We start from the raw sequence: 22,078 nt of genomic DNA on the forward strand, positions 1-22,078 counted from the left end.
CGTTGCATCCGTTATTGTTGCAAAGCTCCATGAGCATTCAATATTATTGTTGCTAATTGTCGTTGTAAGCTTTCAGGTCGTGCTTGGACCGTAGCCTATATTTATCGTGAGGCCGATATGGTGGCCGATATTATTGCCAAGAAAGGCATAATTTTTTCAGATGCCACTATTGGCGATCTAAACCGCTTAATTTTATATTTATTGCGTTACTTCATGATGTAGCACAACTGTCCTATTATAGGGTTGTAAACTTATGAGGTTTACTCTTTTTTCATTATTAGTAAAAATCCCCCACTGACTTACCCAAAAAAACAAAAAAAAACTTTTAAGTTATGACAAATTAATTTGCCCCTAGAAACGCCAGCTTCGACTTAGACCTAGCCCTAGGCTCCCTAGATCCCACTATTATTACAGAAAACTCAACCTACTCGCCTTAGGCTCACAAAACCCTTAAAAGCTCAACAACTCTAAGGACCACCCTAAGCACCTTAGTCAACATTGTCCGGATCGCCTCGAAGGCCCAATCTCCGACTTCAATCCACATCTAACATAGAGCGTCTCTGGTTCAGCTCTTCAATAAACCACAACATCTAACATAGAGCATCTATGGTTCAGCTCTTTAATAAACCACATGAAAGGTCTCCTCGCACCCATTACTTTGATCCATAATAGAAAACTCATATATTGGATAGCTCTTTTCTTTTTTTCTTGACAAATGTTATGAAGCTTTATTGATTATCAAAGAATTACAACAACTTTAAGTAAATAAATCATCCAAAATCTAAAGTGACTGCTGATTTACTCTTCTATTGACATAAGAATCTGCTATTTTATTAGCTTCTCTATAGACATGTCTATATGATAAATATAGACCATTAGAGCTAGCCACGCCAATCTAAGCCTCCACCAAGACCTTGAAATGTTATTGCACTAATTTATCACATTCAGAGAGTCCCCTACTATAATGCACGGCTACCACAAACTCCTATCCTTTAAAATTCCATCATACCATTTTTCATTCAATCTAGGATTCCTATGAAATTTGGATTTATCCCTCCGTCCCCTATCATTCGTGCCGGCCCTTGTTTCAAATTTTTTTTTTTTTGGCATCCATACATTTTAAAAAACCGCTACTCGTACGGTTTCGAGCATCTCTACGATCACCCTCCATTGTTGCTGATCTCTTGGGACCAACAATCCTTCTAATGACATCTACAGCAGTGCCCATCACAATACTTTTTTTTCCCACTGTCTGCCGCCGATCATTATTGACCTGGGAGCTTTCCGCTCATTCAAATTTGTCTTTCCAACCACATGAGGTTCACGTAAGACCTTCAATTTCGACACGAACAAGATAATCATCACCCTTAACAATAACAAAGGAACCACACATATTCCCGATTGAAACGCACCCAATAAGCAAATTTTTGAATCAAAGAAGAGTGACAAGATATATGCCAAAGCCTAACAGTAAAAATCTTACCTCAAACCTAAATGATCGAATTAAGCAAAGCAATCTTACCTCAAACCTGAATGATCGAATTAAGCAAAGCCTTTTTCGCATCCTCTGCAGACTCCAGGAAGAAAACACACATATTATCTTCCATCTTCTCGACAATGGGTTCATAGAACAAACCCATGCCCTTTTGGCCCAATTATTTAAACCAAACAGATCATTTAATGGTGGTGAAAAATATCCCACCACCATGCAAGCTGCTATTTTCTCTAACCTCCCCACTAGACAAGGTGCTTCTTTCACAACACCATTAAACATATCCTGCTCCATTCTCTCGGAAACCTCTTATTCTCTCTCTGGAAAGCTGTAAAATCTATTTCACACATCCTGCTCCATTCTCTCGGAAACCTCTTATTCTCTCTGGATAGCTATAAAATCTATTTCTACTGGTGACTATAAAATTTGTAGCTCGAAAAATGGTAAAGATCTTGCATATTATAACGTTTTATAATATCCATTTTTTTTTAGGATTTGAAATCTTTTTTTTTAATTTTTTTATATGTAATAGTCACCATTATCAAATCATAGTGAAATTTGATACGTGGCTCAGCTATTTTTTCATAAGGCCTTGGCCCTATAAAAAATGACAAAAACAAACAGGTTACCGCGCAAAAAGAATTAGTACAGATCTTATTTAGTGTTCCGTCCAAACTGACTTTTAGTAAACAACCCAAATCCCAATTCTCTTTTATTTTTTATTTTTCTTCACATGCTTCTAAGGAGTAGCTAACACGTTTCAGCATTGAAAGTTTCATAGGGATACCTCACAAATATAATATTTTTAAAATAACATCCACAAGGGCACATGTAAAATGACGAAATACTCACCCTTAATGACCTATTGGTCCTGGGTTTTAGAACCATAAAACTAATGACATTCTTGAAATATAGAAATTACGCTAAGGGCATGTTAGGAGTTACGATCCTCTATAAATTTCCATTCAGTGTGGCGGTAAGAAAGACCCAAATTGAAATGGCTAAAGAACCGGGCTCTTCGAACGTTTTCAGCGTTCGAATCGTGTCTCTTGATTACTACACGGCGCCTCCAATTCCAGAAGTCGACATCTGTTACAATAATTTTCTGGGTATTTATCTTCTATAATGTTTTGTGTTTCTTTAATTTATTTCTGTTGCATATGTTTCTTTTTAAGAAAAAAAAGTTTCAGCTGTAATTTGATTAGCTGTTCATCTCCTGTTTTTGAGATTGATATTTCCTCAAATTTGACGATTTCTTATGTTCTGGTTTCCATGATCGTTGTGAAATCATGCTGGTGTTATGGCTTTATGCTTGATTGCTAGTTTAACGCTCTTCTCGCTCATTTAGTTGTCCATAAATGTATTTTATTTTGTAGAATTTCATTTGAGTCTGTACTTATTTATGAACTATTATAGTGATTTTTAAAGGTATCTTTCAATTAGCTGGTGAGTTTACGGGGTTCTTATTCTTGTGCTTGTCCTGTTTGCGCAGTTGATTACCTGTTTGTGCCCTATCTTTTATTTATTTTTTCTCCCATTTCACTTTTAGTTAATTAATGTTCTCTATTTTGTTTCATGCTTTTTTACCTATTTATGAGCCGCAAACAGTCTTGAATTGGCAGTGAAGCTCATTCCACTACTTGATTTTTTCGGCATTCACAATTGATTATCTGTTCATTAACTTAATAGTCAATACTGCTTCCTTTTAATTTCAATTTTCTCTAACTTATGTTTTCATCCAAAAAAAAAAAAAAACAAGAAAAAAAGAAGAAGAGAGCTTTCCTCTTTGGTTTCATTGTGACAAATAGTCTTATTTCTCACACACACATTTGGTGTTTTATGCATTTCTCCTTTTTATCAGTTAAATTTAGGTCAAGGGATAGAGCCACCGTATTTTGATGTTCTTTGGGAGCGGTTATAGATGGAATGAGAGTTTGATGAGTGTCTCAAGTTAGTTATGTTTTTAATTGTTTTGCTGATGTTTTTGAGCAATCTTAAAGGTCAAGAAGTGGCAGAAGTTCCAGTTATAAGGGTTTATGGATCTACCTTGGCAGGGCAAAAGACTTGCTTGCATGTTCACCAGGTACAATACTATTTCTTCATGACCAAGGATTTGCTTGTATCTTTATTGGTTAACCCTATAAATTCTAAGGCTCAGCAAAAACATCTGGATATCGTGCTATGTGTGAAATGGTGGGGCATTGTTTTTTCGTATTATACTAGTAAGAATTTTACGTGAACTCAAAAAAGTTTCTGCCACATTTTCTAACTTAAGTGGGACTTGGCTAATTATATCTAAAAAATTGGGTCTGGTAGCGTTTCTGCCTCTAGGGATTTTGGAGAATTCATGGTTAATATTATTGTGTGCTTGTTTGCTAACCTTGGCTGGGTGTAGTTTAAAGTACTTTTGAAGTCGTTTGTACAGAGTTTCTTCGATGGATTCAGATACAAATAAATATGCTTCGATAGTTTAAAAAGTGATGAAGACTGGCAAATATTTATTGGGTAGACTGTATGTGCATACATGCAAACATGCTTACATGGATGAAAACGCACATGTGTATGACAGTGTGTCTATATGTGTGCACAAATTCCTACTGGCATTTTCTGAGCATTTAAACCTAAAAAATCACTCCTTATCTGATCCTGTTAAATGTTAGGGTGCTTTTCCCATTGCCCTTGATTTTCTTATTGCTTTTTACTTGATGGTTGCAGGTTTTTCCTTACTTATATATACCATATGATGATGATTTATCTCAAGCGCCTCAAGAAGGTAAAGTTCTTTGACCTTAATTTGAGATCGGACTTGCTTGGGAAAACATTGTTGTGTTGTTTTCTTTCTACTATTCGTGTTTTGCTGCATTCATGAGAAGTCGGGATTTTTCTGCTGTGATGGTCTCACGAAAAAAAGATGATCAAGCATATTCATGGGGGACATTTATGTAATAATTATATCGATTCTGCATGGACAAATCGCTGTCTTGGAAAAGATACTCATAGAAATTGGATTCATTATCATGCTTTTGACTTATTGAATTTTGATGTAAAGGCTCATCCTGGGTCTCTTCAACCATGATTAAATCACTCAATCTTTGGTTGGTACGTGCAGTCCCCTACCATTGCTTTCTCTCACTCATGGAGTTTGGTTTAAAGTGTTTCGCTAGATCTCCATGTCCAGCTCTAGGGCTATGTTGGGAGCGGGGGGTAGTAGGTGGTGATTATTTCACGGTCACTGTTGAATCTACCCCATAAGCGTGATCTTGGGATTGTAGCTAAGGGAATTCACCCACCAACATAAGGGGTTCTTGTCATCTTTCCTGACATGTTATTTGCACAAATAATACAAGCAGAAATCTGCGGACTGTCTGGTGGTTGTGGGAGGCATGCATTCCTAAATAAGGCAACTCACAATATAATTGCGGACGTGAGGGTGCTAGGTTTAGAGAGAGAAAAGTGATCTGTTTAAATTAACTCTCTCATGCGAGTTCATATTGGATATGAAGGGCGTTATATGACAAAGTTAGCCCCACACAAATAATCAAGAGACAATGCAGTATAATAAACATAATACGCATATCTTAACACTCATCCTCAAGCCTACATGGTAACATGGAAGCTTCGTCTATCTTGAATCAAATTCTTATTCACAAGTGCTGTGGTCTGAATGTCAGCTATTGATTCGAGTTATGTGCGTAAATCACCTAGATTCATTATCTCGAACCTTTTCCTCATATTTGATGATGATCTATCTTCAAATGTGTAGTCTTGACAGTTGCACTGGATTATTTGACAACTTGATTGCTCTTTGGTTGTCTACATCACTGTAGAGATTTCATGGTCATTCCAATTTTAAAAAATATGCTGGACAACCATGTGACTTCTGATGCAGCTATTGACTTTTCCCTATATTGAACTTCTATGCTTACTCAGCTACAATTTCTTGTTTGTTGCTGCCCATGACACCAAATTCTTTCCCAAGAATTCACAAAAAAACCGCGATGGACCTTTTAACTTTTGACAATCTGCTCAATCAGCATTTGTATAGACTACGAGTTCTGGTTTCCCTTGAGGTACATCTTTTTTTTTTGAGAATGATCCATTGAAGCACATACTGAGGGGCAGTTTTGAGTGAGTCCTTAATATACCTTAAGATTCTCTTGGTTGCTTCAGGATGTGGCTTTCTTTGGTTTTCCATATGCTGACAAACTGTTCGTAGATTGCATGTGCTGTACCTGTTCTTGGTGAAGGTCAAGTATTGAAGCCCGCCAACCATACTTTTGTATTGAGTAGCATCTCTCAGTAGTTCTCCTTCGTCAGACATAGTTTAACATTAATGGCAGCTGGGGCATCAATTGCCTTGTAATCAAGTAGATCAAATTTTTTGAAGTAGCTGTAAGGCATATCTTTACTAGGCCCTTGCATTGTTCTCTTATAACTAGAAAGTATTGAGGTTTCCAAGATTCTTCATCTCAAAGCTCTCATGCAACCTGGTCTTTATTTTAATGATCCATTCATTGTTATTTCTAGTAACAATCATATTATCTACACCAGGAATATAAGAATTATACCTGATTTTCCTTAATTGATGAACAATGCATATTCAGCATAATATTGGACGAATCCCTTTCTTTATCACTCCTTAAAGCCCTCTTCTTACATCATGCCTTCATGAATCTCTCTAACATGCCTTTAGAGCCTCTTTAACCCACATATTGTCTTCTTTAGCTTACACACATGGTGAGGAAATTTTCACTTGTAAGATGTAGAGATTGAACCTCATACACCACTTTTCAAGGGCCCATTGAGCAATGCATTTTTCAGATGTAGTTTGTAAGCTCCCATATTTCTATGCTGGTCAAGGAAAGAATAGTTCTTATGTTGTCAGATTTAGTGGCAAGACTGAAGGTTTCATCATTGTCTAACCCATGTTACTAGTTAAATGGCAATCGACCTCTATCTGTGGTGCGTTCATGAAATAATAGATTAAATGTGTAGCTTCGTTATAACAAAGGAGTCTAGTTGGGGACGTGACATGAGAGCCTTTATTCTTAAGAAGCTTGCGAGCCATATACTTTCACAAGAAGTCGATGCCATTGCCCTGTATTCTACTTTTACACTGGAATGAGCAATAAAATGAGCAATATCACACAGATTTCTCCTTTTCCAATTGCCATATTGCCCCCTGCATAGTAGTATTCTGTAGTTGATTGGGAACCAATTGGGAAACCAGCCCAATCTGTATTTAAGGATCCAACTATCACATGATTAGAATGTTTGCGAAATAAAAGTCCATGACCAGTTTCAGACTTGAGATAGCGTAAGATTTGCGTTGCTGTATTCATTTGAGTAGTTTGGGAGCATGCATAAATTGACTGATCATTCTCACTGCAAACATCATATCTAGGCACATAATAGTAAGGTAGATTGATCTGTCTACCAACAGTTGATAAAACCACCAGCTAGGTTTTGAGTGTCAGTTGGAGTATTAGCAGGTCTAGTGCTAATTTCCATGTCGCCTTTTGGAGATCCAGAACATATCCTCTGATATATAAATTTACCCTGGACTGCCCTGGTGATTTCAATACCGAAGATGTTTGATGAATTATGCCATCATCATCATCATCATCATCATTTAGCCTTTTCCCAATTAATTGGGGTCGCTTGAACTAACTTGCACCTCCTAATAGGTGCTGTACTTGGTCGGCAGTACACATGGCCAACCCACCTAATTCTACTCTCTCTCATTTTATCGCCTATTGTTGCCACGTCCAAATTCTCTCGAATAGATTCATTTCAAATTCTATCTCTTCTTGTCATGCCACTCATCAATCTCAACGTCCTCATTTTCGCTACACTCATTCTATAGGTATATTGTTTCTTGTCTTCCTAACATTCTGCCCCATAGAGCAAAGTTGGTTTCACCGCTGTCCTATAGAACTTGCCTTTCAGCCTCATTGGTATGCAGCGATTACATAAAATTCCAGTTGTGCATCTCCACTTCGTCCACCTAGCTCTAATTATATGTGCGACATCTTCCTTGATCTCTCAATTTTTCTGGATTTTTGACCCAAGATATTGAACTGCAGTCTTTTTTGTACTTCTTGGCCGTCAATCTTTACTACTTCCTCGTCTCTACTCCTATTATTACTAAACTTGCACTCCATATACTCTGTCTTAGACTCTTAGTCCGACTGATTTTAAAACTTTTGGATTCTAGAGCCTTTGATGAATTATACCAATTACTTGGAAATAAAATGACATACTTCTATTTTCAAATTCCATATGATTTCTTATACAACTTTATTATCAAACTGAGTGATGATCATCTTATAGAATTGTGTAAATACTTCAAATATATCACCCTGAGATTCATTAATAAATGAGACAGAGTACTTGTGAAATGAACTCGAAATAAGAAGGATGGTCACAAACATCTGGATGTATTATTTGAAAGGGTTGACTAATTGCAACTTATTGTTGGCAAACCGAAGACACTCAAGTTAGGCATTTGACAGATTTTACATGAACCAATTATGACTTCAGACACATTTTTGTTTATTTTGAAATATGGACATTATATTGCTGTAAATAAGTTAATTACATTGTAGTGTGGCTACCCACAACGCGGGTGCTCAGCACAGTAAGGTATTTTTCAAAAAATTGGTGCTTATGGAAGCACTCTATGGTACGTACATAGTAAAATCTGTAGATCAAAAGAACCAGAAATTCTGTAACTGAACTAAATTTTTTTGCCAAAGTGGCTTCGTTGTTGTTTCATGAACTTGCTTCCGCCTTGGCAACTGTGTGCGCTCTATAGTTTGCCTCTCGTCATATGCTGAAAGAAGGTAAGTATATGCCTACACAAAATAGCAATTTTGCTAAAAAAATTGTTCAAGTCTCCAAGGCAGGGCTATAACGTTTTTCAGGCTGCTTCTTTGACCAAAAGTTCCCCCATTCCTGGTTAAATCTCTCAACACCCACAAGGAGAGCCAAAGCCTCGATCGTGGTGGAATCAACATGCCGAATGTGGATTGAGTAAGATAGAAGGGTATTGTAGTTGTGGTTCCTGAAGTGATCACCAAAACCAGCTGGGCCTAGGTTGCCAGAAAGCAGCCGTCGAAGTTGAGTTTTATCAGATTACTGTGGGGGAGCCTCAAAAGGGATGGGAGATTTGGAGCGGTCTAACTTCTAATATGGCTTGCCAATTGTTTCGGAGCTTTCCAATTGCTTAGGAAATGAGTGGTGGTTAAATTTTTGAAGGTTTGTTGGTGTTTGGCCCAAGATGACTTTAGGCACTTCAAGGAAGGAAGCAAATAATACAAGACTCTCCTTGAGGGATGGTCCATTCATGAATGCCATAAATCTCTCTCTCTCTCTCTCTCTCTCTCTCTCTCTCTCTCTCCACCTGTTGTGAACGCAGGGCAGTGGAAGTGTTATATGTACAACCCACAAATTATCTGCCCTCTCTAAGCACCATCCGAGTAAGTTGGGAAGACTATTCCACTCAGTTTAGGGAAGATCGAATTGGAACAGTTAACCCGACATGGGGCCGGAAGTGGTTCAACTGACGTAATCAGGCAAGTCCCTGGCAATAAAAAAAGTGTTAAAAAATTTAAAAATACAAAAAAATTTAATAAAATATAAAAATTATATTTAAAGCATGATTAAATAAAGTACATCCAAATAAAGCTGAGAATTAATGAAAAAAATGGAGGTTAAAGAATCAATTTGTTCCCAAGGATATTTTTGAAACTTTCTAAAAAAGATCAAAAAACGCAAAAATAGGTATTAATGGCCCAAAAAATTTCCAATCTTTGCCAAAATGATGAATAGCATTAAAAAATGCATTGCAAACAAAATCCCTTTTTTTGGGATTTTATATATATATTTTTTGAATTTTGTTTAAAATACCCAGCCGGTGCACCAAAACTGGCCGAAACTGGAACCGGCCAGTTCTGATCTAACCAGGCGGTTAGAATTTGTACTGCGCGCTTTTTCCTGCACTGGTTCCACTATAGTTAATATTTTTGGTTATGCTACTCACATAAAGGAGGGAACATGTAAAACATCATCAAGGGGACAAGGAGCTATGTACACATTCGCATAGTTGTCAGGTGAGGGTGCGTTCCCGGGAGAGGAAACTGGCTAGGGTCCGCAGAACCATGGATTGTTGGAAGCTACTGTGGTTGGGATCGTTGTCCATACGATCCTATATCAAGGGAGCACGATCCTTGTCACAAGGGAGCACGATCATTGTCACAAGGAAGCACAATTCCACGAAGAAGGAATCATAATAGTATATTTTAAGGGATCAAGAATGATACGTGGGTTCATAGTACCTTGGGCACAAACTGGAATTAGTGCATATGAATCAGTGCTGAATCGAGAAAACATCATATGCACTGCATCATACACTTGAGAACTGCGGTTCAAACCTGTTGGGAACGAGGAACGCAATATAGGGATCCGCTTTCCATCCAAGATCCCTAGCTGGAATCGTGGGATTGAGGTTTTGGAGTGTGTCTGTGATCTTTCCTACAAGTTTCCAGCAATTATGCACATTCGTAATACTAAGGGCTGGTGTGCTAGAACCCTCAACTAAGAATCTTTAGTATTTGCAATTTGTTTGAAAAAAGAATATTCGGGGGCGCCTGTTGTATAAGAAGAGGCTCTTGAGTATACGATCCAATCAGAGGGTGAGGAGGGATTTGGGAAGGCATTTCCTGGAATGTCTTGAGAGCTAGACGTGGGGAACCGGCTTTTTGCTCTTCAGTATGCTTGTGTAACAGACTGTTGTGGGAATATCTTCATTGATGGAGCGGTAGTAGCAACTCGAGCTGAGGATTTCCCTTACATGTGGGGGGCAGCTGGTCACCCATGTGAAAGCCGTCAGTTGTCGTTTGTATGATTTGACTTGCTGCAATGAGGACAGCTTTGTTTTTCTGCTAGGTTTCTGTCGCAAACATTATTACACCCTTCTCCTGGTGGGGTCCTATTCACAGTCAATGTTGGGTGCTCAAGGTTGCGGGTTCATAGTTCTCTTCCTCTATTCTATTTGAAGAACATGAAAGACTGAATCAAGGAAGGGCAACTTTTGTTGACCTCTAATCTGGTTGTGAGTGGTGCGTGTTCATCTCAAACCCCAGTTTTTGAAACTGAGCAATTCAATAATTCTCTTTTTCAATCTGGTGGATAGAGATGTCAGAGTCCAAGGAATATGATGTGACATCATCCCACATACTTCTTAACTTACATGAATTGTCTCCTAGTGTTATCTCACTTGCAGCTGATGATATCTTGATACAGCGGATACACTATTGCTATATTATCTTTCTGAGCAAATTGCTCCTTCATTGCCTCTTAAATTTCATAAGCTGTATCCAAGAAATGTAGGCTCTGATTAATACAAGGTTCCATGGAGTTCAAGAGCCAGCTCATGACAATTTAGTTGTTGATATCCCATTCATTGAATTTGGGATCAAGTGGTCTGTTTTCTTAACCTTCTCATTGTCATATCCAAATTTCTTTCTAGCCTTAAGAAAGCTAGGAGTCAAATGAGCCCATCACGGGGTTACTTCCAGACTTCATGTGAATTTCACTATGGTAATTTGTTCCAATTTTGGCTCTTCTCAATATGGAGCCTGAACTATTAGTGCGTTAAAAAATATGTGGGGTGAAATAGCAATCATATTTCTCTGATTGCTGGCATCTCTATTTGGCAGACCTAATGAGAACGTTCTTGTATTTGTCCCATAAGTTTCTCTCAGTGGTAGAGAAATGGGTTTGGGTGAGGCCGTGTGGGGGCTCAAGGGTTCAAACCCTTGAAGTTTGTCCTAGAAAAAAAAAGAAGAGAAACAAACGAGCTATCTTAGTATTTTTTTAGTTTTTCCGTAGGTTTATTAAACAAGTTTTGCAGCACTTGCTGATTGATACTACTAGAAGCACTACCAGATGACACATCTTTGTATCTCACAGTAACAAGCAAGAGGGCATGGGTATAAAATATATTCCTTTAGGGTATGGTGGAAAAAAGATAAATGTGGAAAATATCTTCAGCAAATAATGTTCTTAAAAAGCATCAAAAGTTGATGGGAATCATCAAATATGAATATTCAGCAAGTGGAAAATGAAAGATGGGATCTAAATAATCAGCAAGGATCATCTAGATCTGGAAAAATTTGCTATGCTTAGTATACAGTTAAAATATCTGTAACAGTCACTTAGATCTGAGTAATGAGCAAGTATATAATTGAAGAATTTGCTGAAAATTCAGTTTTGCTTATCAGAATGGCAAGCTGAGTGAAAAGAGACAAAAGAATGAAGTGGGTCAAAATTAGGCTCAGGTGTGTCTCTACATGTCGTATGTTGTGTATTTTTCATTTACCTTTGGTCGATTAATTAATTATAGGAAAGGTCCAGTGTTTGACAATATACTACTAAAATGACTAATCTTTGAAAGGCATAAAGCCTTTCAGGGTGAACCACCATAAAAGTGACGCCTCTCATTTTCCTAGATAGACTGACCTTTCTAGAAACTGTACTTAATGAACATAATGAAGGAGATAACAAATAAACAAATAGACATGAATAGGTTTATGGCAGACCATGCGTTCAGAATGCATATGAAGCTCCATAGAGCAAATATTTTAAGATTCAACAATAGACTCCAAAAGCAGATAATAAAAGCAATATATTTTACTTCTCTCTGTTCCCTTTTCTCCCCTTTGTCTCTCACTTTTTGATAATGAATTAGGTTCCCTCAGGAGAATGTCTACTGTGGTTGCTGTAGATTTTTATCGGAAATGTGTAGATAAAGGGGAGATAGAAAAGGGTAGAGAGAAGAAAGGTCACAGCAAAAAAGAAAGAGAAAAGCCCCAATATTAAGTTCTTTCTGAACTTGACTTTTTGTTATTAAAAAGAATGAAGGACAAAATTGGAAAGAATCAGATGACCTTTCCTTCTGAACGTTTAGAGGGGGGTTTATGGGTCACCTTTTAAAAGGGAGGTTAGGTCATGTCTGTTCATAATGGGTGAGTGCTATTGTACCCAATCGAAGTACTTGTGTTATTACATGCCTTGAGTGAAGGTTATGACATTGTTAAACTAGGTTTTGAAGGCAATAAAGTGAAGCATATATTGGTGCAGGATATGTGGACTACATAGAACATGCTCTGATGCCCAAGATTGATATGCTTCCTGAACTATCTGCCTCCTTGGAAGGCAGGTGATGGTGATGTTATTAACCATACCTTTTGGCCCCCAGACTCTTATCTTTATTATTTCATTTGCTAAAGAAACCTCCAACCCTTGAGCACATCCTGCTAAGTAGCCACAGGCTTGCCTATGCCAATGGGCACAACTATTTTGATTCGCTAGTGTGAATTCATCAATTCATAGGTTAGAGCTCTATCAGTGACCCCATCCGACCTGGACTCTGCGAGGCTATTAACCTCACCTGGACTTTGGGATACCAGTAATGTCATCTTCCTGCAGAAAGGGTGCGCCTCTCTCATAATCAGAACTTTGATCTGCTTCTACACCACAACTATTGAGAACTATCACATTGCAGTGAGGAGTTCCACTCATGCATTTGCAAGGTGCAAACAGCAGAGAACTATAGTTTTCTTTGAAGGAAAGGCATACTTCATTTTGAACCCTACTTTGACGTTGATCATGTTCAGTGGTTGAATATATAATATTGCTGATACGCTTGTCATTTTTGAGGGATTCTTTTATTATTTCCATTCAGTAATAAATATCTTATGGTTAAACTTGGAGTCCCTCTCATGAAATGGTCAGTATTAGTAATAACTTAGATGGTTTTGATTTTTCTTTTTTGACAAGGTTATAGATGATTTTGATTCATGTTGGATAACTGATTGCATTTCCAGGTCTTTGACATGATCTTCGAAGTTGAATTAAAAATGTTTATAAATCATTAGTGCTGATGGATATCCTTGTTTGCAGATGGACATTATTGTTATTTTCCTTTTCTGTCAAGTTATTGATTGAATGACACACGGTGTTTTTATTCTTGTTTATAAAAATTCTGGTGCGATTATTCTGATTTACTTCATTATCTTCTTTAAGGTCTTGCTTATACTCGTCTCTTAGCTTCTGCAATTGAGAAGGCTTTGAAGGTATTCTTCGATTTGCATATTTGAGTTTAAGGATTGAATATGGACATAAAGGTACCCAATGTGAAGTTTTATTTTCTTGAATCTGTAGTTTGGAGGTTCTGTTGGATCAAAAAGGCAACATGTACACAGCTGCAGCCTTGTACGTGCGAAGAGATTTTATGGACATTATTCCTCAGAGGAGCTATTTATTAAGATTTACTTGTATCCACCATTTTGGCGGGTTTTCTTTGTCAAATTTGACTATGGATTATTCTTCTAAAACTTACTATTTCAAAAATTTACCTAATCTTATGTTCTATGACTGGTAACTCTCTCTTCTTAACTGCATGGTTATGTAGATTTTCTGTGGTATGAGGCTGAACCTGATATTACTTTTGTCATCTCTTATATTTTATTAACTGTTTGGAATACCTTGATGAAATCAAAGATATTATCCTCATGAAGTTGCTCGTGTGGCTTCCCTATTACTCGTACGTGGGTTAAGGAGCTAATTTTAGTGTGCTCCAACATAGATTTCTTGTTGGCTTATTCTGAAGCTTAAGAAACTTGATTTGTTCAACTTAGAAATAGGATTTATTTCCTTCTTAAATTTTTGTCAGGTAACTAAAACTATATTTAGTGATCCCAATTGAAAACAATTGAATGAATTCTCTGTGCTTATGGAATCTGGATGGTTCCTTATTTCCTTGGTTAATCTAAACATTGAGCAATATATGAGTTCGTTGGTTTTAATTTTTATAGTCCTAGACAAACCAGTCCTGAACCGGAATCTCTGTTCAAGGAGGTGTTCTCTTTTAATTTTAACTTAATAATTGTTTGATTTGGGCTCCATTGAGGTTTGCATAATGTTTCTTACCTTCACTTGTGACAATTGTTGCAGGTCCGGACTTCTTGCCTGCAATAGTTTTGAATCCCCTCACATGGCATGTGCTTGTCCTTTGTCTGTTGACATGTCTACTTGTTTTGCAGGGGGGTGCCATTTTGAACCGAAGTTTTCAGCCACACGAATCACACATCCCCTTTCTTCTCCAGTTTATGGTAATGGTTAGAGCAACTAATTTCATAGGATTGAGGTTTCGAAAGGAACAATTTTTTTAGGCCTTGTGATAAGTGAATGTTATTACTTCTCAAAAGAAAAAAGAGAAAAGAAATGATCAATATCATGTCTTAAGCAGCATACATTCATGTGATCCTTGATTTGATGGCGGCCACCTCTAATGACTCTTTTTTCTTTTCTCATTTCTCTTGATTATTATTTTCATAAAGTTGTTTGATTTCTATTGCATTCTTCATCACGTGCAAAATTTAGCAGAATCACATCGTTCTGGTTGCTTCATATTTTTATTGGCGCTCCATATGCTGTTTATATCCTTTTTAATTGGTCTCCTTTTTCCAACTCGTGATATTTTTTTTTTTGTCATTAGTGCGTCATCAAATGCTGGATATGATTTTACCTTCCTGTGCAAAATTTAATATAAATAAAACAGTACTTGGTAACTTTCTATTCCGATTAACAATTTCTTTACTTTGTATCCTTTTCCATTATCTGGAATCCTTGACTTTGTTGTCACTAATTATATCGTATTCTGATAGCGCATGCTATAATCCTTCCTGTGCAGAATGTGCTGCTAGACTGTTGATAATATAATAAACTTGCAGAAGTTGCTGTTAATAATATGAATTGCATATAACAGAATATGAAAATCAGTACCTTATGACTTCATAATGACTTCTAACACCTGTCCACCAGAGGTCCTTTTTTAAGTTTATAGACCTATTTTTTCTGAAAACTATACCAAAGACTTCTAGCAGAAAGAAGCAAAAATGTAGGAAGAAAACTCTGCACACTTGAATCACTGCAATAAGCTATGTGCCAATTAACTAATTCATTTCAGAGTCCATCCTCCCATGGCTCCTCATGCGACCCGCTTCTTGAGTGCAAATACTGGGAAAGATCATGGAAATTAGACGTTTTGATGAGAGATGTTGCTGTCAATTGTTTCACTTTGCTAGAATAAGCCTGAGTTATGAATTAAAAACAGGAATAAGAAGATGCGAGAGTTAAGTATTGGGAATTTAACATTGAGAATTTAATTTTATAGTTTATTGTTGTGACACTGCTTGGTTCCAGTCAAGGCTACCTATGCGCTACACTGAATTTGTTTTACCTTTTTTTGTTTTGATTGTTGACTGTATTTTTCTTTGATTAATTGAAAGCGAGGTCTACAAGTATGATCTTTGGGAAACTTTGGGTTCCTCAAACCTATGAACAAAATGTCAGCAAAACAAAATTATGATTAAAAGAGATTCCTTTGTCACCCCATATTTGGCCCACTAATTAGCCATACTGTTAAGCCTCTCTCCATACAGGTTTAAAAGTGGCCTTGATTTTCTTTGCAATTTGAAAAACATCCTCAAAAACATTCGCAAAATGCCGAGGTTAATCAGACTTTCTGCTGGTCTATTCAATGAGATTCTTGGAGTTGGCTTCAATGGTAATCCAACTTGGTTGCAATCAAGGCACCCAGTTAACAGTGCTCTTTCCTTGGGTGCACTTGATTCACATCTGAGTAGAGTCCCCGAGAAGGTCATCAAAATTTCCTTAAACACCCCACCAGTTGTGCCGGTCCTGGCTTCCTCAATGAACTTCCATCAAAGTTCAGCCACTCGAGGAATCCAAATTTGCGTGTCTTGAGGTTCTAGGTAAGTAGCTTTGTGGGATAACGTGCCACTGATTTTCGAAATCCGCAATGAAATAACCCCAAAACACTTCATTTAGTCTTGCCCACGTTACTATGGTGGCTATTATCATATCGTAGATCCACTTGATGGACTATTGCTTCTAGTCGAATACTTGATCATGCCATTCACTCTAGATTGCTCAAGCCATTGTTTGCAAACTCGCCAAAGTTGACTCGGTCTCGAGCGGGGTACTCATGCTCAGCAGCCTAATGAGCCTGGAACATGGTAAAGGTATATAGCCTGTATAATACTTGGGCGGTACTGTATCGACTCGCTCAAGTACCATACAAACTTTGGGTCCTAGGATGTGCAATTTAATGTTAGTAAGTTTCTGCTTGATCTATCTATTAGAAGCTATGTTTGAAAACTCCCCCAAGTTAATTTAGACTTGGGTGAGCTCCTCGGGCTCACCAGGCTGCTGAAGTGGAACAGGGTACCTAAGGGTGCCAGTACAGTACAGAAACTTGCTCAATTACTGTTCACGTAACAAAATAAAAAGGAGGGGGGGAGGGTCCTGTGCCCCCCCTTTTTCTTTGTTTTCTTGAATGGAGCCTTGTACCGTCAATTTGAGCTGTAATTCATTCCTTAGTTTTTTTTTGTTCCGATCTATTATTGGAAGCCTTGAATTTAAGAAAAAACACTAGATTTGACAGATTTTTAAAATCGAAAGAATCGGCCAAGTTTTTGCCCATTTTAAAAAACTGCGATTTCTTGGCAATCAGTAGTCATCTTCAATGAAAAACATTCCCTAGATTTGATTTTCACAAAAAAAAGAAAGAAAGAAAAAAAGGATGAGACATTTGAAATTCGGATTTACTATTCTTCCAAAAAAATTTGTGAGCTTGGATCTTCTATATCCAAGCTCCAAATCTGAAATTGGTTTTGGGGGTTTTGATTTGGGGTGATTGTGGAAGCTTTGCAATGGATTTGAGGATTTGCATCAACCGTGAAGATTGGCAGATCTGCCTTGAAATTTTGGGTATGTTTCCATTTTTCAATTTAAATCATAATTTTGATTTATTTTTCATTAAATCAAATATATTGATCTATAATTCTTTTGTGCATACTTTTATTTTTTTTATGATTTTCTTCTATTTCTCTTTTTTGAAATTCCTCGGTTTTTTTTTCTTCAAATTTTTGATGTTTTTCAAGCCAATAACATCAATTTTATTCCTATTCCGTGCGTCATACAGGTTTTTTTTTTGTACAATGTTTTTTTATGGCTTGGCTTGACTCAGATGTGTCCGAGTCGACCCATCCAAGTAGCTCGACTCGGGCTGGTGCTGAGTAACTTGCCCGGGCCTTGTTTTAGAACACTGCTTAGGGCACTTGATTTGAGAAAAAAATCAAAAGATTCGATGGACTTGATAGATTGAAAAATATGGTCAAGTTTTTGTCCTGTTTTGAAAAATTGTGATATCTTCGCAATGGATGGTCAATCTCCTTAAGGCAGTTTTTTCTTCATCCAAATATGGATTTGATTTTCACAAAAAACCACCAAAAGATTTGGATTCTAGAGATTTTAAATTTGGGTTTACTATTATGATTTTTTCAAGAGCTCCGACCTCCTATATCCGAATTCAAATCCCTAAAGGGTTTTGACTGGGGTTATATGAGTAAAGTTTTGATAAGGATTTGAGTCTTCAATTCACACTAAGTGCGAATATCCGAGAGTTAACCTAAAAATTTATTATTTTTCATTTCCAATAAAAAATGATTTATTTTTGACTAAATCAAATATAATTGATTTATAATTCAGTATATATATTTTATTTTTTATGTTTTTTGCTTAGGGAAATTTATCAAAATAACCATAAGGTATGAACTATTTAATTTCAATAATTCCATCAAAAAGAGACATGATCATGGCATGGAATAGTTGCAAAATGATAAAATGTTAAGTACTTTATCTCTTAGGTGTAGTTTGAAAATTTCCCTTTTATGTTTTTCTTATTTGTTACATTTTACATTTTTGTTTTCATATTTTTCAAGCGAATAACATCAGTTTCTTTCGTGTTCCATGTTTTATATGCTTCTTTTTATTTTGTATATTTTGGATTTTTTATTATTTTTCTTGAATTTTTACGTCTTTTACTGATTTCTTTTCATTTTTTAGGCCTTTCTTTCCCGCTTGGACAAGAACTTGGGCAAGGAACTCGGCTTGGCAAGGTGCGAAGTGCCGTGCCCGAGCTGTGGATACACTGGCCCAAACAGGGGGAAGTATTAGCCTTCACAAAATTAGGCCTAAACTGTGAAGAGGTGGATGAAACCATTGCAACTAGAACTTTTTTATTGATTCATGCATTTCCCTTGATCCCCATTCAGGTTCTACACCTTGGACCATATGGTAGTTAGGCTCTGGTGACCCCAATTAGTTGGGAAAAGATTTTGACGATGATGATGACCACATAGTAGTAAGAAATATTGCAAAGCAAAAATAAAATGTTTTCTTGTTTCAGTGTTGTTTCTTCATGAATTGCCACCAACTAGGGAGGCATACCTCTTTTTATAATTTTGTCAATGGTCAGCACCTTCTTAAATATTACTACCCAAGCGCTCAAAATTTATGTAAGGCTGGTATGTTCCACATTCTTGGAGCAACTGAGCCCTTCTTATTGTTTCGTTTTAGCATTTCGGTAAAAGACTTGACTGGGTAATTCTTCTAGCCTCTACTTCTCATAAAAAAAAAAGTTTTGTAGCCTCTGGGCTTCCTTGGCCTGTGGGAGTACATTGTAGCTTATTAAAAAATTCCACGTCTAGCACACCTCATTCTTATATCCCCTACCACCTGACTATTTGTGCATTTATAGCCTTTGGGTTGGATGCCGAGCCATACATGGACGGGTATGCTACTTTGATAGACTGAGTATCTTGCCATTTATTCTACAAGAAGAAAACTAACAGAATTGTTTTTTTACTTGATAGATATGGGGACTTATGCTCTCACCAAAGGTATGGCCCTTGATAGAGCAAAATGGGGGAACATGATTTGTGTAGCCGACCTCAAATAGTTGGGATAAGGTTATGATGTTGATGACCTGATTTACCCCTTTCCAAATCCTAGACTAGCTCAATTATTCCTTCTACTGTGTTCTAATCTCCCTAGCTCATTTGTACCATACTTACTGGCCACCACTGAGTTCTGTAGATTCACTAAATCTCCACTACCACTTGCCCAAAAAGGCCAGTTTTGTTTCCTCAATCCTCCCTTGGTTTTTAGGCTTGCACACTATTTTCAAATCCCAATTCATTAAATGCATTTGTTTTTCTTTTATAGATGAGCCATCCATGGAACATTTCTCATTAGCTTCTCTCGATGGTTAAAAACCAACTTGGGCTTTGCCAACATCGACATGAAATAGATGGCCAGGCTTGATAGTATTGATTTGATCAACAAAGATATCTTGCACCTAGAGATCATAATCAAGATTTCCATGAATCCAATTTTCTGGTGAATTTTTCAACTACTCCATGCCACGTTGCTTTGGATCGCAAGGGCACTCCTAGTATATTCTTGCCCATGGTTGGCCTGGCCCAACTTGGCACAGAATTGGTTCAAGGGCCCTATGTGCGGTCCGACCTTATCATTGGTTTGGCTAGGGTCCAAATATCTTGCACCTAGAGGTCATAATCAAGATTTCCATGAATCAAATTTTCTGGTGAAATTTTCAACTACTCCATGCCACGTTGGTTTGGATCGCAAGAGCATCCTATTATATTCTTGCCCATGGTTGGCCTGGCGCAGCTTGGCACAAAATTGGTTCAAAGGCCCTATGTGCAGTCCGACCTTATCATTGGTTTGGCTAGGGTTCAAGACGACTAGATTTTTTTTATGTTTTTTTTGGTATTATAAAAATTAATATAAAAATCTAAATAGTGGGAAGGATGACATCTGAACTTGAGTAATTGTGACTAACATGTATATACCGCATATACCATAACCATTCGAGCCCCAGCCCATTAATTATATGTTATTTTACTTCTAAAATATATACTAGATATATGCTCTATATGTTTTTGTATAACTCCCTCTCTTCCTCTATCTCTCTCCTCTCTTTCAGGTAAACCTAATCTCTCTCATAGATAAATTTTAATTTCTTTCTCTCCTACACAAACTCTGCTCTCTTTTTCTCTAACCTAGAAACCTAGCTCCATCTCTCTCTCTCTCTCCCTCTCCCCCCTACCCAACAAAAACTATAAACCTAACTATCTTTCTAATTTTATACAACTCAAACCTGGTTAGGCTCTCACTAGTCTCTCTACATACGAATTCAAACCGTTTCTCTTCATCTAAAGTTTGTGGTCTCTCTCTCTCTCTCTCCAAACAACCAATCCTACTACTACCTCTCCACACAGATCCAAATCATTACTCTCCCCCTCTCTCTCTCTCTCTCTCTCTCTCTCTCTTGCCAAACAACTAATCCTACTACATCTCTACACAAACCCAAATTGTTACTCTCTCCCTCCCCCAATGCCTATTCTCTGCATCTCTCTGCGAAAACCTAGTCCTACTGGTTTCTCTCTCTCTCTCAACCTATAGACGTTGCTTTTGTTCGTACAAAGCCAAATCTTACTAGTCTCTCTCTCTCTCTCTCTCTGCCCTTCCTTTGACTAGTTGTTTTGAACTTGTGATCTCCCAATCTAGGTGGTGATCTTGCTTCGGAATCTCACTTGGGTGCTTACTGAAAGGGTTTTAATGGGATCTTATTTTTAAATTTTGGTATATCAATTCCTGTTGTTGGGCATCTCAGATTATATCTTAAAGACCAAGATAAACACCAAACTGATGATTTTCTTTATTTAAGCTAGTCAGTAATACAACTATACTTCTAATATAGTTGTATTGCTTTCTGGTTATAGATTAAGAGAACCTTACTTCAAAAGAGTACATATAGTCTAGGGCTGTACGTACTCTATAAGGTTGTGTGCAAAACTCTGAAAGGTTGACATTGAGTCCTAAAAGGTTGAAATTGTGATCCTTATAAGGTTGGGAAGGCGATCTTTAACATTTGGACGATGCTTCCAACCATAGGGATCTTCTAGCATTTCATGATCACCTGCTGCGATTCCGATCCCGATTCCTCTCTTGATGCTGCTTTTGATCCCGACAACCATGCCTTTACCATAGACCGAGCTCTCTCGTTTACTTTTATACAATGCCAAACTACTAGCTCTTTGTCTCTACACACAAAGTCAATGCTATTACTCTCTCTCTCTCTCTCTCTCTCTCTCTTTTCCCCAATTTTATTTGCATTAGTAGTTCAGTGGTAGGAATCAAACTTGAGTGGTAGCACTGCTAAACGTCAGCGACTAACCACTCAAGCCCAAGCTCAATTCCTTATCATTTTACAGTATTCATCTAGGTGTTTTATGTATTAAGGTTTTAGTGTTGCTCTGTATTATTATTATGTTTCTTACTTTAGGTAGGTATTCACTTATTTTTGCTAATATTTGAAATATGTTAGGTGGATTACAACTTGTATGGAATGGGTCATTTGCATCTATGTAAAGTGAAGCTCCGCCATCCACTACCTCAGATGCCCACCCAAAGATCAAACAAGTATTGTGATTTTCTTAAGCTTAAGAGCCACGAGGCTACTTCTGTTTCATCTACCTTTGAGGTCTCCTTTCTGAAACTTACATGAGGTGAACTCACCATGAATTACTTTTGTTGTTCTTCTACTAGTAGTAGAAATTGGAACCT

At 37.3% G+C, this 22,078-nt stretch overlaps 1 protein-coding gene across 17 annotated transcripts in view; it reads left to right on the top strand.

The window, feature by feature from the left end:
• The first annotated feature begins 2,422 nt into the window (after positions 1–2,422).
• REV3 (recovery protein 3) overlaps positions 2,423–22,078 on the top strand; it is a 43,450-nt gene continuing 23,794 nt past the window's right edge. The window contains exons 1-9 of one of the 17 annotated variants that reach the window (XM_088859309.1): positions 2,471–2,601; positions 3,493–3,575; positions 4,208–4,265; positions 13,583–13,632; positions 13,721–13,833; positions 14,060–14,102; positions 14,513–14,670; positions 18,491–18,633; positions 21,840–21,995. In XM_088859309.1, coding sequence (XP_088715435.1) covers positions 13,752–13,833; positions 14,060–14,102; positions 14,513–14,670; positions 18,491–18,633; positions 21,840–21,995 — 582 coding nt within the window. In that variant the 5' untranslated portion in view covers positions 2,471–2,601; positions 3,493–3,575; positions 4,208–4,265; positions 13,583–13,632; positions 13,721–13,751. Of the gene's footprint in view, positions 2,602–3,492; positions 3,576–4,207; positions 4,266–13,582; positions 13,633–13,720; positions 13,834–14,059; positions 14,103–14,512; positions 14,671–17,280; positions 17,354–18,490; positions 18,634–21,839; positions 22,021–22,078 lie in introns of those variants that run through there. The other 16 variants (XM_088859314.1, XM_088859321.1, XR_016050048.1 and 13 more) reach the window with 16 other exon arrangements.

The sequence above is a fragment of the Amborella trichopoda genome, chromosome 2 (genome assembly GCF_054954075.1).
Source record: "Amborella trichopoda isolate Santa Cruz 75 chromosome 2, AtrichopodaSantaCruz75HAP2 v2.0, whole genome shotgun sequence".
Lineage (NCBI taxonomy): Eukaryota > Viridiplantae > Streptophyta > Magnoliopsida > Amborellales > Amborellaceae > Amborella > Amborella trichopoda.